Here is a 13,437-nt window from a genome sequence, read left to right as displayed (position 1 = left end):
AACATCATGATGAAAATGTATTGCATTAGTCTCTGCCAGAGGCTCGCTGCAGTGCTACTGTTCAGATTTCAATTTCAGATTAACACTGATGATTCAGAGAATTTCAATATTACTTTGCTTCCACTGTGAGTGACGTTCAAATATTCTTTTTTTTTTTTAATACGCTCAATACTTTCATCAAATATTATTCTCCAAGTGGAGACTCTATTTCAGAACAAATTAAACGTGTGGGTACGTGAGCTGCGAAAGTAATGAGAAGAAGACAAAAGGCCAGGAACAGACCGAGCTGCAGACTGCTACCCTGCAGGCAACAGGCCTTAAATCTGATGCGTTCCACTAAACTGAAAATGTAAAACGGCATCAAACTGTGCAAAAATATCCCAGTGAGTACCGGAACTGGTCCACAAAACCGCTGCCAGAATAAGGGGGGAGTATGTGGAAGCATACTATGTGGAAGCCCATACCACTGAGCATTTACTAAAGCAATATCAAATAATGCTAAAAACAGCCGATAAATGCATATAGATTTACCAAAATGATCATTTATGAAAACAAAAACCATTGTGTAAATGTAACGATGACTGCAGTTTTTTTTTTTTCAAAACCATTATAAAAGTAAGGGTGACGAACTTGAAAACTTATGTACCTTTTGATTTGTGTGTTTGGCGCCCCTGGTGGACAAAGCGATACCTCTCGTTTCTTCACCGATATTGTCCATTGCATGTGGGAAGCGTTTTATTTTTTAACAAAAAATCTCGCCGTGCTTTATTTAAAGAGTCAAATGCATCACTCATGGACAATCTCTGCCTTGGAAGTAGTAAAAAAAGAAAAGGTTGTTTCTGCAGCATACTGTTAGTCTCTTTGTCTGACACCTAGCCTCCGGCAGCTTCAGGCATTAAAAATGACAACATAGAAATATTTGGTCTCATTTGCTTTTGTTGGTCATACAGAGGCCTCACTTTTAAAATCAGTACGTTTCATAACCAGCTGATAACTTCTCACAGGAGCTTTAATGCAGATGAATGTAATCTTACACAAACTTCACAGACATAAACACCTCTGTACCTTATCCAAGTAGACATAATTAGATAAATACTGCTTCTTTAAAGAATAATAATCTGAGCACAGACAGAGAGAAATAAAGAAAGCGAGATACAGAGAGAGAGAGAGAGAGAGAGAGAGAGAGAGTTACTCACATAGTCGGGCAGGGCTTCGTTGTCTCCTTGTCTGCCTCTCAGAGACTGTGTTGCCTGCTCCAAAACCTTGTTGTGCTTTTTGGAAAGCAAAGCAAATAAACTGCATGAGAAACAAAGAGAGGGGGGAAATAAATCAGAGCAGCAACAACGGATGAGTGATTCATTTCTTCGGCGACCCAAGGACCCAAATACACACTTTCCACACTGCATACATCGGCCAGTAATAAATGTGCTGTAAATGATTTTTAAACAAATGTAATTCACACAGTTTTAATATCAAGAGAACCTTTTTAAAGACAGATTATGAAACAAGATCGTCCTGTTTTGCTTTCTAAATGAGGCCTTACAAAAATCATTAACAATAATAAGTCTTAGAATAACAAAATAATCAAGAAATTGGCAGGAGAAAGTTGTCGAAATTATTCAAACTCAATTCTTAATCATGGCTTTCCTTCAGCTTTTCCGGAAATTTCCAGTATGTATACTTCCATTGACGTTCAGTCTGCCATTTGACCTGCTAGTTGGCTGACTGACTTCATGCTTATTGTATATAAATATATATGTGTGTGTGTGTGTGTGTGTGTGTGTGTGTGTGTGTGTGTGTGTGTGTGTGTGTGCGCGTGTGCGTGTTTGTTAGTGCACGGTTGTCTGGCTGTGATTGCATGATTGCATGTGATGGCTGGCCACAGACGTACATCAAGAGTCCTAGAGTATGCTTGAGCGACCTTGAGTAGCTATAGGGTGAGTTGATACACACACAAACAGACACACACAGACATATGCACCATATACGGCACAGCGTTGACGTCACAGTGAACTGATTCGCAAAAACCGTCATTATTTATACATATTTTCTTTGTTTGGCTTTGAGAAACAACTGTGCAAAAAATAACTAAGTCGTGTGTGGAGTACTTTTTGATCCGGAAAACAAAACAGCTAAAAATACTTAGAAAAATCTGCTTTATATTGTTTGTCAAATCATCAAATATTTTCCCCATGTTAAGCACTTTCGTTTCTTTCATCTCATCGAGTACAGACTCCTCTTTTGGAAACTTGTGTTTCTTATTCATTGCTGTTTCTTATTATGATTATCAGTGACCTTCTTTTTAATTACAACTTTTTAATTGACTTTCTAGCCCCACCCCCCCTAGGGTGATGCATGTTTAATGTGTGTTTCAATCAAGGGGGGGGGGGGGGGGGATTGCAGAATAAATTAGCTTCAATGACAGCAAAGGGCTGGGGAAAGTCAGATGCACAAACAGAGCTAAGCCTCTTAGAGCTACACCTGTCCATCTGTCAGCACCACAAAACACACACGCTGAGTCTCTCAGCATCGGTTATCCGAGCTAATTGGCCCAATGATAGCTGAGCGGAGTTATCTGAGCAGCTATGAGGAGGTCCTCTTGTTATCTACAGACCCTAATGTCAAAGGTCCCAGTAGACATGACTGCTTAATGGGACCTGTTGTCGTATCTACTCCATTTCTTTTTTTTTTTTCAGTTGCGAGACCACCAACAAAGTTCCACCTGGGGCGAGACCGCGGACATAAAAAGCAGCCTGTGACTGGTTGTTCTGTCACATCATTCAGTTATGTCAAGGCAGTGATGGACACGGCCAAGGAAACAGCGAAACACAAAGATTTCCACACTGCTGTCCTAATCCTAAAATCACTTATGATTGATTAATGACACATGTGGTCCAGCCTTGACACAATGATCATGTAAAGGTGCTCTGTCTCTGCCGGCTCAAAGGATTCCTTTAGTATCCGGACACACACAGCGCATGGATGTCTGAAATCTCTATTGAGATATTTGTATGTCTGAATTGATGTATGTTTACATCCATTTTAATGCCGGCAAAAAAACAAGTTCAAATTCATGTTTTCTTTAAAATGCTGCTAAAGATGTAGGAACATTTCTGACATTAGGAAAAGAAAAAGTAGATACAAGTATCAAACACCTTTGTTGGCATATAACCAGTAAACACAGATGAACAGCTATGCGGCTACGTGAAGGCATTTTATTGATGCTGATGGCTAAAACAATACTTTTGTACTTGGAATTAACTTTTACGCTGCTATTCTGTGTACTGATTTGAATACTCTTTCTTGAAATAATCACAAAAATGCCTCTGCAAAAAGTTTACCTTGACATCGTATATATCACATTGGATTTTTCTGAAGCTAATACGCCCCCACAATGTGTTCAATTTATGACGTTTCTTGGTTTTTGTTTCTTTTTTGTCATTGCATACATTTCTGAATTTTCTGGGCAAAAAAAAATAAAAATCTAACTGCATAAAAACAGACTCAGGAAACATTTTCGTGCTCGGGCCTATTGTTGGAATTATCCAGTAGTATTCGAATAATAAACCAAACACATATCAGAGAGACATTTTTAAATACTTGATTAATCCTGAGCAAAATTAAACTTTTCACTCTGTTGTTCTGAAAACAAAACAAAAACGACTTTATATTAATGATTACACCCCCACAGGACTTGATTACAAAGGGTTAATCTTGGACAAAAAGTCATTTAGTGGAAGTGTTTAACAGAATCCAGCACAAACATGCATGAATTATGGGAATGCACAATGGTTTTCCAATTATGGCAGAATGTTCTGGAACTTATGGGGGATTGCAGAGTCAAAGTCAACAACACCAAACACCAACGTTACGTCTCCTTGGGAATGAAAATGCTGTGCCTTAGTGTTCACATTAAGTATTAACTACTGGCTTAGTAACACGTGTTGAAGAGCCAGAAACCCTCTCAGTGAAAACGTGGAAAGAAGGAATGATGGTGACAGTCGCGATCATGTGATGTGATGCTTGAAAAATAACACGTCTAAGGAGCAATGGTGCGGTTTTAGTTTGCGCTTTAATGGATTGTTTCAGCACACGTTATATGTAGTGGTGCTTCCTCATGCATTGTTGTAACCAATTTATGTTACCATTTTGTTAATGTATGTTATGTTTTCTGCATGTTTTTGTTTTTTTAAAGGTTTATATTTAGTCTTTTTATGCCTTTATTTAGAGACAGGACATTGGATAGAGTCCGAAATCCTCAGAAATCAGAGAGAGAGAGAGAGAGAGAGAGAGAGAGAGAGAGAGAGAGAGAGAGAGAGAGAGAGAGAGAGAGAGAGAGAGAGAGAGAGAGAGAGAGGGGAAAAACATGCGGGAAAGGAACCTGGGCTGCCCGCCCAGAGGACCACAGCTTCCATGAACGAGGCGCGCACACCGACCACTAAACCACCGGCGTCCCCCGTTGTTTCTCTTTTTGTTTGTTTTTGTACTCGTCTGTTATTGGAAATTGGATTCACAGAAGTCAATAAAATCTCAATCATTGTATTTCAATTAGCAGGACAGTTTGAACTAGTCATTTTTTTGGCAAAAATCCTCCAGATCCACCTTCTGATAAATATCTGTGCGTTGGACTGTGGTGAGAACAAACGAGATGTTTTCATGATGTCACCATGAGCTCTGGAAACACTGTGTCTGTAACGTCTGCACACATCAAAATAATCAAACGGATGAATGGACATGTGAGGATGTGCGGTCGGCAGCAGGGACTCTTGATATTGAAGACAACAACAACAGAGGGGGGAACAACGCAGCCGAAAAGATGGAGCAGAGAGCATGAATAGGAAATAATAAGTAAAGATGAGTGTGTTGGATGTGATGGAAAATCAAAGCCTCTTCTGGCTGTAAATGACAACAACTGTGATTCTCTGTGAGAGTCAATTAAAGGAGCGCACAGTTCAGCTCTGCCCTGGCAGACAGTTGGAAATTCCTGGCAGGAAATTCCCATCATCTCAAACCAGCCAGCTCAGACCAGCCTGGGCCATCACACTCATCATCATTATCATTATCGTCAGACATGGAGTCAGATGCTCTACATCTCGACTCGACAGACGTGTACACATTCACAGACAGTGTTCCTCCCTGACTCAAAACAGAGCAGAGTCACAGATACGGGGGGGAGACACAGGCGGGGGAGATAAGAGGAGCCTTGAGTGTGCGTGAATGTGTGCACGTGTTCACGGAAGGAAACATTTCTTCCTGTGCGCCTGGAGTCCACAACAGACAAGAATGACTCGTGTGTGTGTGTGTGTGTGTGTGTGTGTGTGTGTGTGTGTGTGTGTGTGTGTGGTTTGGACTTCGTTCCTCTCAAGTCTCGCGTCTCTTACGAGCTAAAACGTTTCCCTCTCTTACTTCACGTTACATAATGTTTGTTCCAACACAACACTCTGTTATTGTTTCAGTTCTTAGTCTTACTGTAGAAGACAGTTTCATGTGACTACAACAATTAATAGTTTTTGTGATTCAATATGAATCAGTCAAAAAATGAATCAGTGTGTCTGTGGGTGAGTTGTCCTCTCCACCCTTCTGTTTGGGAAATCTCTCTCTCTGTTTTTTTTTTTTTTCTTTTGTTCTCGTCGCGTCACAGATGGAGATTGTGTAGAGGCCTGAATTTTAATTATAACACTGACGGAAAAGTTAAAGTTCACACCAGAGAGCAGGAAAAGTTTTTCTTTTCACCTACGTATATGAAGATAAAACAGACACTCTTCTGTGAGGAGCCAAAGCAGAGAGAGAAAAACGGCAAACAAAGCCAAGTTACCAAGTGGATTAAAACAAACATTACAAACTTGTGATTCTGATTTTAATCTTAATCCTCATGTTAACAAAGTTATCAAAGTACATCATTTTTTCATCTGAGAAACTTTGCCAAAACAAGACTTTCTATTTTAATCACAGAACAGAACCATGCTGAAATTTGAATTCATGTTTTTTTTAATCACCAGGCGTATTGATATTGATCCATATGATCTCTTCCTCATTCAGGATATAAAGAGTAACATGTTTATGTCAAGATACAGGTTCTAATTTAAAGTTATCTTAGGATAATATTTGATAAATTGACTACAAGTCCAGGAATAGGATGTATAGAAAATGTATCAATGATGGCACCGGTAGCGCCAGCCCCATGTACGGAGACTATAGTCCTCCAAGCGGGCAGCCCAGGTTCGATTCCGACCTGTGGCTGCTTTCACACATGTCGTTCCCCACTCTCTCTTTCTACCTGATGTCCGACACTTCCCATTGTCCTATCTCTAAATAAAAGGCATAAAAAGCCCCAAAATAAAAAAAAATTATAAAATAAAAGGCTTTTAAAAAAACAAAAAATAAATACAAATTCTATTGTGTTCACTAAAGCTCCGCCTTTAACACCTTCATGTATCAGGTATTTGTGTTGTGTCCTCACCTGATGATGCGCTGGGCAGCGTATTGGTGGAGGCAACGAAACTGGGCCGACATGTTGGCGAGTGCAGCTAGACAGTTGGTGTGGAGGTACTTATCCTAGGGAGGATGCACAAACATTTTTTTTAAACCTGATGTTAGTCTAATCTGGTTAAAATTCATTATGAGTTTCTGACTGCATAGCCTTTTGTGTGTGTAAATCTACTGTGTGTTTAAATTACCCTCGTCCGCGTCATGTTAAACTGGATGGTGCGGATGACCACCAAGATGAGCAAACTGCCGAGTGAGATCTCTGTCAACGTCCGCTCTGTGTACCATGTGACGTTTTTCAACACCTGAAATGACACATTACAGTCTTTAACATCCAGTATAATGTATCATAACTCAGATAATGCGGGAATAAAAAGATGGAGCAGCAATACCTGGACTACAAACAAGGTGTATTAAACTGTGTGTACTCACCACCTCGTGGATGGAGCGGTTGAAGGAGTCGTCCTCTGTGAGGATGAGGAGGATGATGAGGGCCATGTAGACATGATGAGAATTTCTGTCCTCCACGTGATAAAGGATCTCGAGGATTGGCAACACCTAGGAGGTAGAGTGGGAGAGCAGGACGAAGGGCTCAGCACATATGTGAGGAGAAATTACCTTCATTAAATCCTTGTTATCAGATCGCAGGCATGACGTGGCTCCATCATTGCGCCGCCACTGTGTGCGTTTGTCTAAAGCTAAAATTAGCCGTAACCATGACAGTTGGGGTGTCTTTTGTTTGAGGAGCAAATGATTTGACACCAGGCCTTGCAAAATGCAGTTATTTCAATTCCTTACTCCTCGGTTCAGGCTTTCAGTAATTACAAATGAACCCTTTTTTTCTTATTTTGGTGGATTTGACTATTTTTTGGATGTTGGATGTTTATGAATCTCAAGTTTAATCAATCAACTAGCTTAAAGAAATCTTGTACTATATAAAGCCCCTGTTACTGTAGTAGTAATCTCAGCTGAGGTACAATCTGAGTACCGAGTTTAAGAAACAAAACACAGGGAAAACAGCACTTAAGACGGTGGCTGAGCAGACAAGAATTTTACATAATCATGGCTGCTACACTATATTTGCAGACAGATGTTGCATTCAAATGCATGCAGAGCAGATGGTGAATGTGATCGACTAATGACAACAGTGTGCAAAAGACTTAATTCCAGGAATCATACTGTCAGAGTGGAGGCAGTTAGTAACTAGCGTGGTGAGCGATGAGCACGCTGTGTTGCAGTGTTAGCTCATTACGCTGTCGTGCCACGGTGCTTTATTACTCCGCAGACAAAGTAGCGAGACTCATTAGTAGCCCCCCCTACATAATAAGCACAATCCAGATCCGCTAATGATGGTATTTTATTATAGCAGCTATAGATAGGAAGTGACACAGGAAGGTCATTCTGATAGCAGACGTAAAAGGGATTTAACTGACCGGCAGTTGAAAAATATGTGTCAATTGCATCCTGCATGTTTGCCTTTTCACCAAACTTAATTAACCTAATTTTTCTTTTGCAACTAGTTTAGAATACACTATCTCAAGTCTCTTTTTGAGCCTGAATCGAGGCCTTAACAGATAATCAAGTCTTTAACTCTTACTTCTACTCATTTCCAATCAGCTATTTCTTTTAATCAAGCTATTATTAAGAGCCTCATTGTGACAGTCTCGCACACTTATATGATTCCAGCTGACATGCTGAGCTTCAGAGTGATTTTCATTCACTAAATGCCTCGGCGCATTCATTCTGCCGTACAGAATAACTGGCACCGTCCCACATGGACAGAATAGCACCAGCTGCCTCTGCATGCATCCTTGCTGATTACTGAGCCGTAGCGTTGGTCGTAGATGAAAGGATTTCATGGCCGTACCCATGTGTGCAAGGAGTGACTGCATAATGTGTTTTGTTAGGGATTACTCAATCACGCTTTTGATTCAATTTTAACAGCATTGTGAGCTTTTTTTTTTTATGGTCGGAAAAAATAAATAAAAACAGAATGAGAATGAGACCGGGATGGGGAACAAGTGTGAATTTGTGTCCCTTGTTCGGTTTTCATCGTGGTCTCACCCACCAGATTGTCCATGTCCGTTCTGGAGAGCATGTATGTCCTCATGTTGGCGTTCTGATGAAGGAGGGTGTACAGTAGTAGTGTTGCCTGGTCAGAGCGCTGCTGCTCGCACAGCGCCGTGTACAGACTGTTAAAATTGATCTGGAACGCGTGAGGTTGCTCCACCGGAAGCGACGACGTGTCTACATAAGGAGAGGAGAGGAGAAAATAATCAGGATTTTTTATTTCATTCCTTTAGTACCCTCTGATGCATGACAAACACGAGCCAAATACCAAAGATTTAAAAAGACTACCTTGTGTGTTCCTAAAACATGTGATAGCTTGGCGGTAGGGGTTGGGCCAGTCAGGTCCATCTGTCAGATTGGCTAGCACCAGCAGTAACAGAAGGCTCTGATTGGACAAAGGTAACGGGTTGTGCTCCTGGTCTATTCCGGGTTTGCTGCCAGCTCCACCCAATGTGAAGACACTCCACAGTCCACCTGGAAAAAGACACACAATTAGGACACAAAAATAATTTATAATTTGACAAATGTACGTGCACGTATGGTAAATGGACTTCAGCTTATATAGCGCTTTTTTAGTCTTCTGACTACTCAAAGCGCCTTTACACCGCAGGTCACACCTACACATTCACACACTGATGGCAGAGGCTGCTATGTAAAGTGTCCATCAGAAGTAACCAATCCCCATTCATACAGATTCACACGCCGCAGACGAAGCAGCAGGAAGTATTCGGTTAGAGGGATCCTTTGAGCTGCCTTTATGGCCACTTGGAGCAAAGGAACAAGTTATGGCCGCGATAAGGAAACAGCGAGACCATTAAAGACGATAGGTGAACTTTTCAGGAAACTAGGGATGGTAACTCGGTACGATACAATATGATATGACACATTACCCCACAACTACCTTATCATGTTATAGGGTTTCTGGGATAATTTATAAAGACACATGTAAAGACAAATATGCAATGATACATCACATTATCTTATTACGTGAAGGATATAAATGCCCTTAAAAGGCAGGATTACTGTATTCATTCACTGCCATTTGGTGTCGGTTGCTCATTGCTACTCATCTCCTAACGTCCTTTCTTGCCCGTCTGACATTATCATGCTGTCGTCTTCTTCTTCTTAATATTGTTTTTAATTTTGTCCCACTGTCAACTTCTTCTTTGGCCAATTCACTTCTGTTCCCATTACCCTCATATAGGTCTTAAGGGCCAAGGGGTGACATGGTGAGTCACATTAACAGGGAAATCTGCTTAGAGTGCAATATCTTTTTTTTTTTTTTTATTAGAAGATCAAGATCTTGTATCAAGAGTCAGGGCGACGATATATTGCCTCATCAATATTTTGTGCCACATCTAGGAAACTGTTCAATTACACATCTAACTGTTACAGATCAATATTATTAATTCAAGGAGCTTATTTATAAGTATCTACCCACTCCCGGGTGAATTACCTTGCACTCTGTCTTCTATTGCTCCTCTATGTTTAACAGCTAGTTGCTGCTGTTTATCTGCTGTTTGTTGCGAAGCAGGCTTTGAACATCAAGTGTTTTTTTGTCTGAAAACAGCAGCACATAAAGAACAACGTTTCCACCATCGACGCTAACACATAAGCTGAAACTCTACCTCATGCTACATAAAAACAAGAGATGCTGTTCATTTATCACAAACTGTAGCCTGTCTACGTACAGAAAAGACTTCAAGTGCATCTTCTCTAACACACATATCCTGGTGTTATCAACATTTCAGCAGTTTCATTCCAGTGGGTTTCAAAACTGGCACAAGAGGGAGCGCCGACGGCTTAGCGGTTATGTCGTGCACCCCATGTGCAGAGGATATAGTCCTCTTCGCAGCAGCTGTGGGTTTGAATCCCATTCGGCTCTTTGCTGCATGTCGTCCCCCGCGCTCTCCTCCCAACCCTTCCTGTCTCTCTTCAACTGTCCTATCAAATAAAAGCAAAATGGCCCAAAAATAGAACCAAAAAAAAAACTGGCATGAGGACTGCAGCTCTCTCTACTCGCTGCAACAGATTGGCAATCTGCACAAGTTGCAGTAATGAAGAGCAGTTTGTTTGTGTGTGTCAGGAGCTAATTACTCTCACAATCTGCAGCTCCTCAGCCTTGAAAGTGATTCATGAGAGGTATGAACGCAAAAGAGAATTGTGCAGTCAGACTGATGTGATCAAGGCCAAAAAGAAAACGGTCACAATGGAGTCACGCACAGCGGTTTGCAGCACCTGAAATTTGAAACAACATAGACGGCGCCACAGAACAAAGAGAAAACTGGCACTGCTGGCCAAACTGGAGTGGGGTTCGTTTTTTCTTGCTGTCGAGGGGGGGGGGGGGGGGGGGGGACGAGAGGGCGCTGAATTTCTGGTGACGCGCCGGTGCTTTCAGGCGTCACAAGAAGCATGAGAAGCATGAACACCAAGATACACAGAGGACAGTCTCTGGCTCCTGAACGTCTGGCCACATAGAATGCACGAACCAAGTACTGCTAAGGGGCAGTGTGAGTGTGTAACCAGTCCACACTGATCAAGCTACTGAATTTGAGGAGAAGCCAAGTACATTTGTCACCATCTAGTGGCAAAGAATGGGAAAGGAGATGAGATGAGAGTCGCCTTTGGATTTGGACTATCTCTCCTCGATGTGAGAGTCACAAAGTCATCCTGATCCATCCTACTCATTTGTTTACTTGGTTACTGAGTCAAATGGATAATATAATAAGGAGACATGAGTTCAGAACATTACATTATGATATCCTGCTACATTTAGGAACAACTTGACCCTTTGAGCCTGAAACCAGTCAGAGCTTTCAACATTTTTTTTTACATCTCTGTTTTTCACTAAGAGTTTGTTTTCAGCAGCTTGTGACTGTTTAGAAGTGAAGCAACATCCTTGGTTTGCCTCTAACTTCACTAATGGCTAGTAAAGGGCTAGTCAAACATTTAGTCTGACTTTTTTAGTGTACAAATGTGGATGCAATTCCAGTCAGGGAGGAGAATGATTTGTGTTTATACTTGAGAGAAAGGACATAAACAAACTGCATCCACAACAACAAGAAAATCCCCAAGAGAGAAATGACATCATTCGCACTGGTCACTCTGTCTCTCCTTTCTAAACACGATACTCTTCATTTCGGAAAGAAGAGCGAGTGTGAGCGTGTGAGGGAAAACAAGATCTCCAGAAACAGAGAGGGCCAAGTTGTGACGGAGCCCTGTTCATCTCATCGCTGGCACCACAGTGACTGGCCCGGCAGTGTCAGAGAACCCGGTCTGGCAGCCACATTTCCTGCTCTCTCTCTCTCTCTCTCACACACACACACACACACACACATACACACATAGAGCTCTATTTTACCTTAGTGGGTGCTGTTTGTTATCCGTCTGGCTCGGTTCCCCCTGCCTGTCTCCCTGCCCACCACATAAACCCAATAATGCTACACTGCTCAGGCTGCTCCGGCTCTGGCCAGTCGCCCAGTGGAAAAAGAGGAGGAGGACGTGAAGAGGAGGAAAGGGAAGGGGAAAGTGAGGAGAAGAGAAAAGGTCACACACGGACACAGAGCCTGGAGCGCTGAAATCAGAATCTGGGCTCCAGGACTCGGGGGCAGTGAAGGCATCGCACTGTGGGACATGGAACAAAACTTCTCCAACAAAGTCTTACTTAGGCCGGTATTCACAAGAAGCTAAAAAAAAAAAAATAGGACCTAAGTATTTTACATGACAAACAATACTCTGCTTGTACTCATGATATTTGCATACTGTGCATGCTTATAACAAATAAACAGGGCTCAAAAAAACACTCGAAGTGAGTGTCAGCACCTCCAAGTCTGAAGTCATGGTCCTCCAAAAAATTTTTGGATTGGTCCCTCTAGGGTGGGATTGAGTGTCTGCCTTGAGTGAAGGAGTTCAAGTACCTTGGGTTCTTGTTCACGATTGAGGGTAAATTGGTTTTGTGAGATTAACAGGATTGTTAGTGCAACATGAGCAGTACTGCAGGGGGATTGTAACGGACTGTCGCAGTGATGAGGGACCTGTGCATGAAGGCAACACTTTTGATTTACCATTCAATTTACATTCCAACCCTCACCTACAGTCATGAGCTCTGGGTAGTGACTGAGGGCGCGGTCACACTGGCCATCTGTACCGTGCCGTACTCAAGCACGATTGGCCCTCCCGCTGCGCCATTCCCACGTCACACTACACAGGGCTATCCGTGCTTACACTGGCCAAACGAACTGGACTTTAGGGTTGAAGTGTGCTTGGGCACGGTACGGATGGCCAGTGTGACCGCGCACTCAAGGAAAGAAAAGAATGCGATTTCAGATAGAAGTAACCTAAATGAGCTTCCCCCGAAGGGTGGCTGGCCTCAGGCATCAGGATTGAGCTTGGAGAAGAGCCTCTACTCCATGGAGCCAGTTGAGATGGTTTAGGCTTTCGATTAAGATGCGTCATAGGTCTCTCCCTTCGGAGGTTTTCTGGGCAAGTCCAACAGGGAGGAAACCCCGGGATGGACCAAGAGCTCACTGGAGAGATTATATATTCTGTTTGGCTTGGGAATGCCTCAGATTTAGCCAAGATGAGCTAGAAAACGTTGCTGAGGAGAGGGACGTCTGGGTCAGCTTGATAAGCATGCTGCCACAGTGACTCAACTTGATGGATGGATGAATGGATTGAGGCAAACGAACAGACCATACCTCAAGAGTTGAGTTTTTAAAGTTTGATTAAGGACTTTGCATGAAGGCCATACAGCTTAAAGGGGCCATATTATGCTTTTTCTGGTTTTATATGCTCTTTAGTGTGTTTTCCAAGTCCATCTATGTGCGCGGAAACGCGGCTTCTCCTACGTCCTCCTGTTAGCTGCAGCATTAGCTGCATGTA

The 13,437-nt window shown here is 42.2% G+C and overlaps 1 protein-coding gene across 1 annotated transcript in view; it reads right to left on the bottom strand.

Annotated features, from left to right (window-relative positions):
• The window catches only part of dym (dymeclin), a 62,627-nt gene that overhangs the window by 28,228 nt on the left and 20,962 nt on the right, over positions 1 to 13,437 (bottom strand). The window contains exons 9-14 of the mRNA XM_061061122.1: positions 8,845 to 9,030; positions 8,555 to 8,733; positions 6,919 to 7,044; positions 6,678 to 6,791; positions 6,461 to 6,555; positions 1,197 to 1,296 (exon numbers count right to left, since the gene is read on the bottom strand). Coding sequence (XP_060917105.1) covers positions 1,197 to 1,296; positions 6,461 to 6,555; positions 6,678 to 6,791; positions 6,919 to 7,044; positions 8,555 to 8,733; positions 8,845 to 9,030 — 800 coding nt within the window. The remainder of the gene's footprint in view (positions 1 to 1,196; positions 1,297 to 6,460; positions 6,556 to 6,677; positions 6,792 to 6,918; positions 7,045 to 8,554; positions 8,734 to 8,844; positions 9,031 to 13,437) is intronic.

Source organism: Labrus mixtus, chromosome 17 (genome assembly GCF_963584025.1).
Source record: "Labrus mixtus chromosome 17, fLabMix1.1, whole genome shotgun sequence".
NCBI classification, from domain to species: Eukaryota; Metazoa; Chordata; class Actinopteri; order Labriformes; family Labridae; genus Labrus; species Labrus mixtus.
This window is presented reverse-complemented; position numbering and strand designations above follow the sequence as displayed.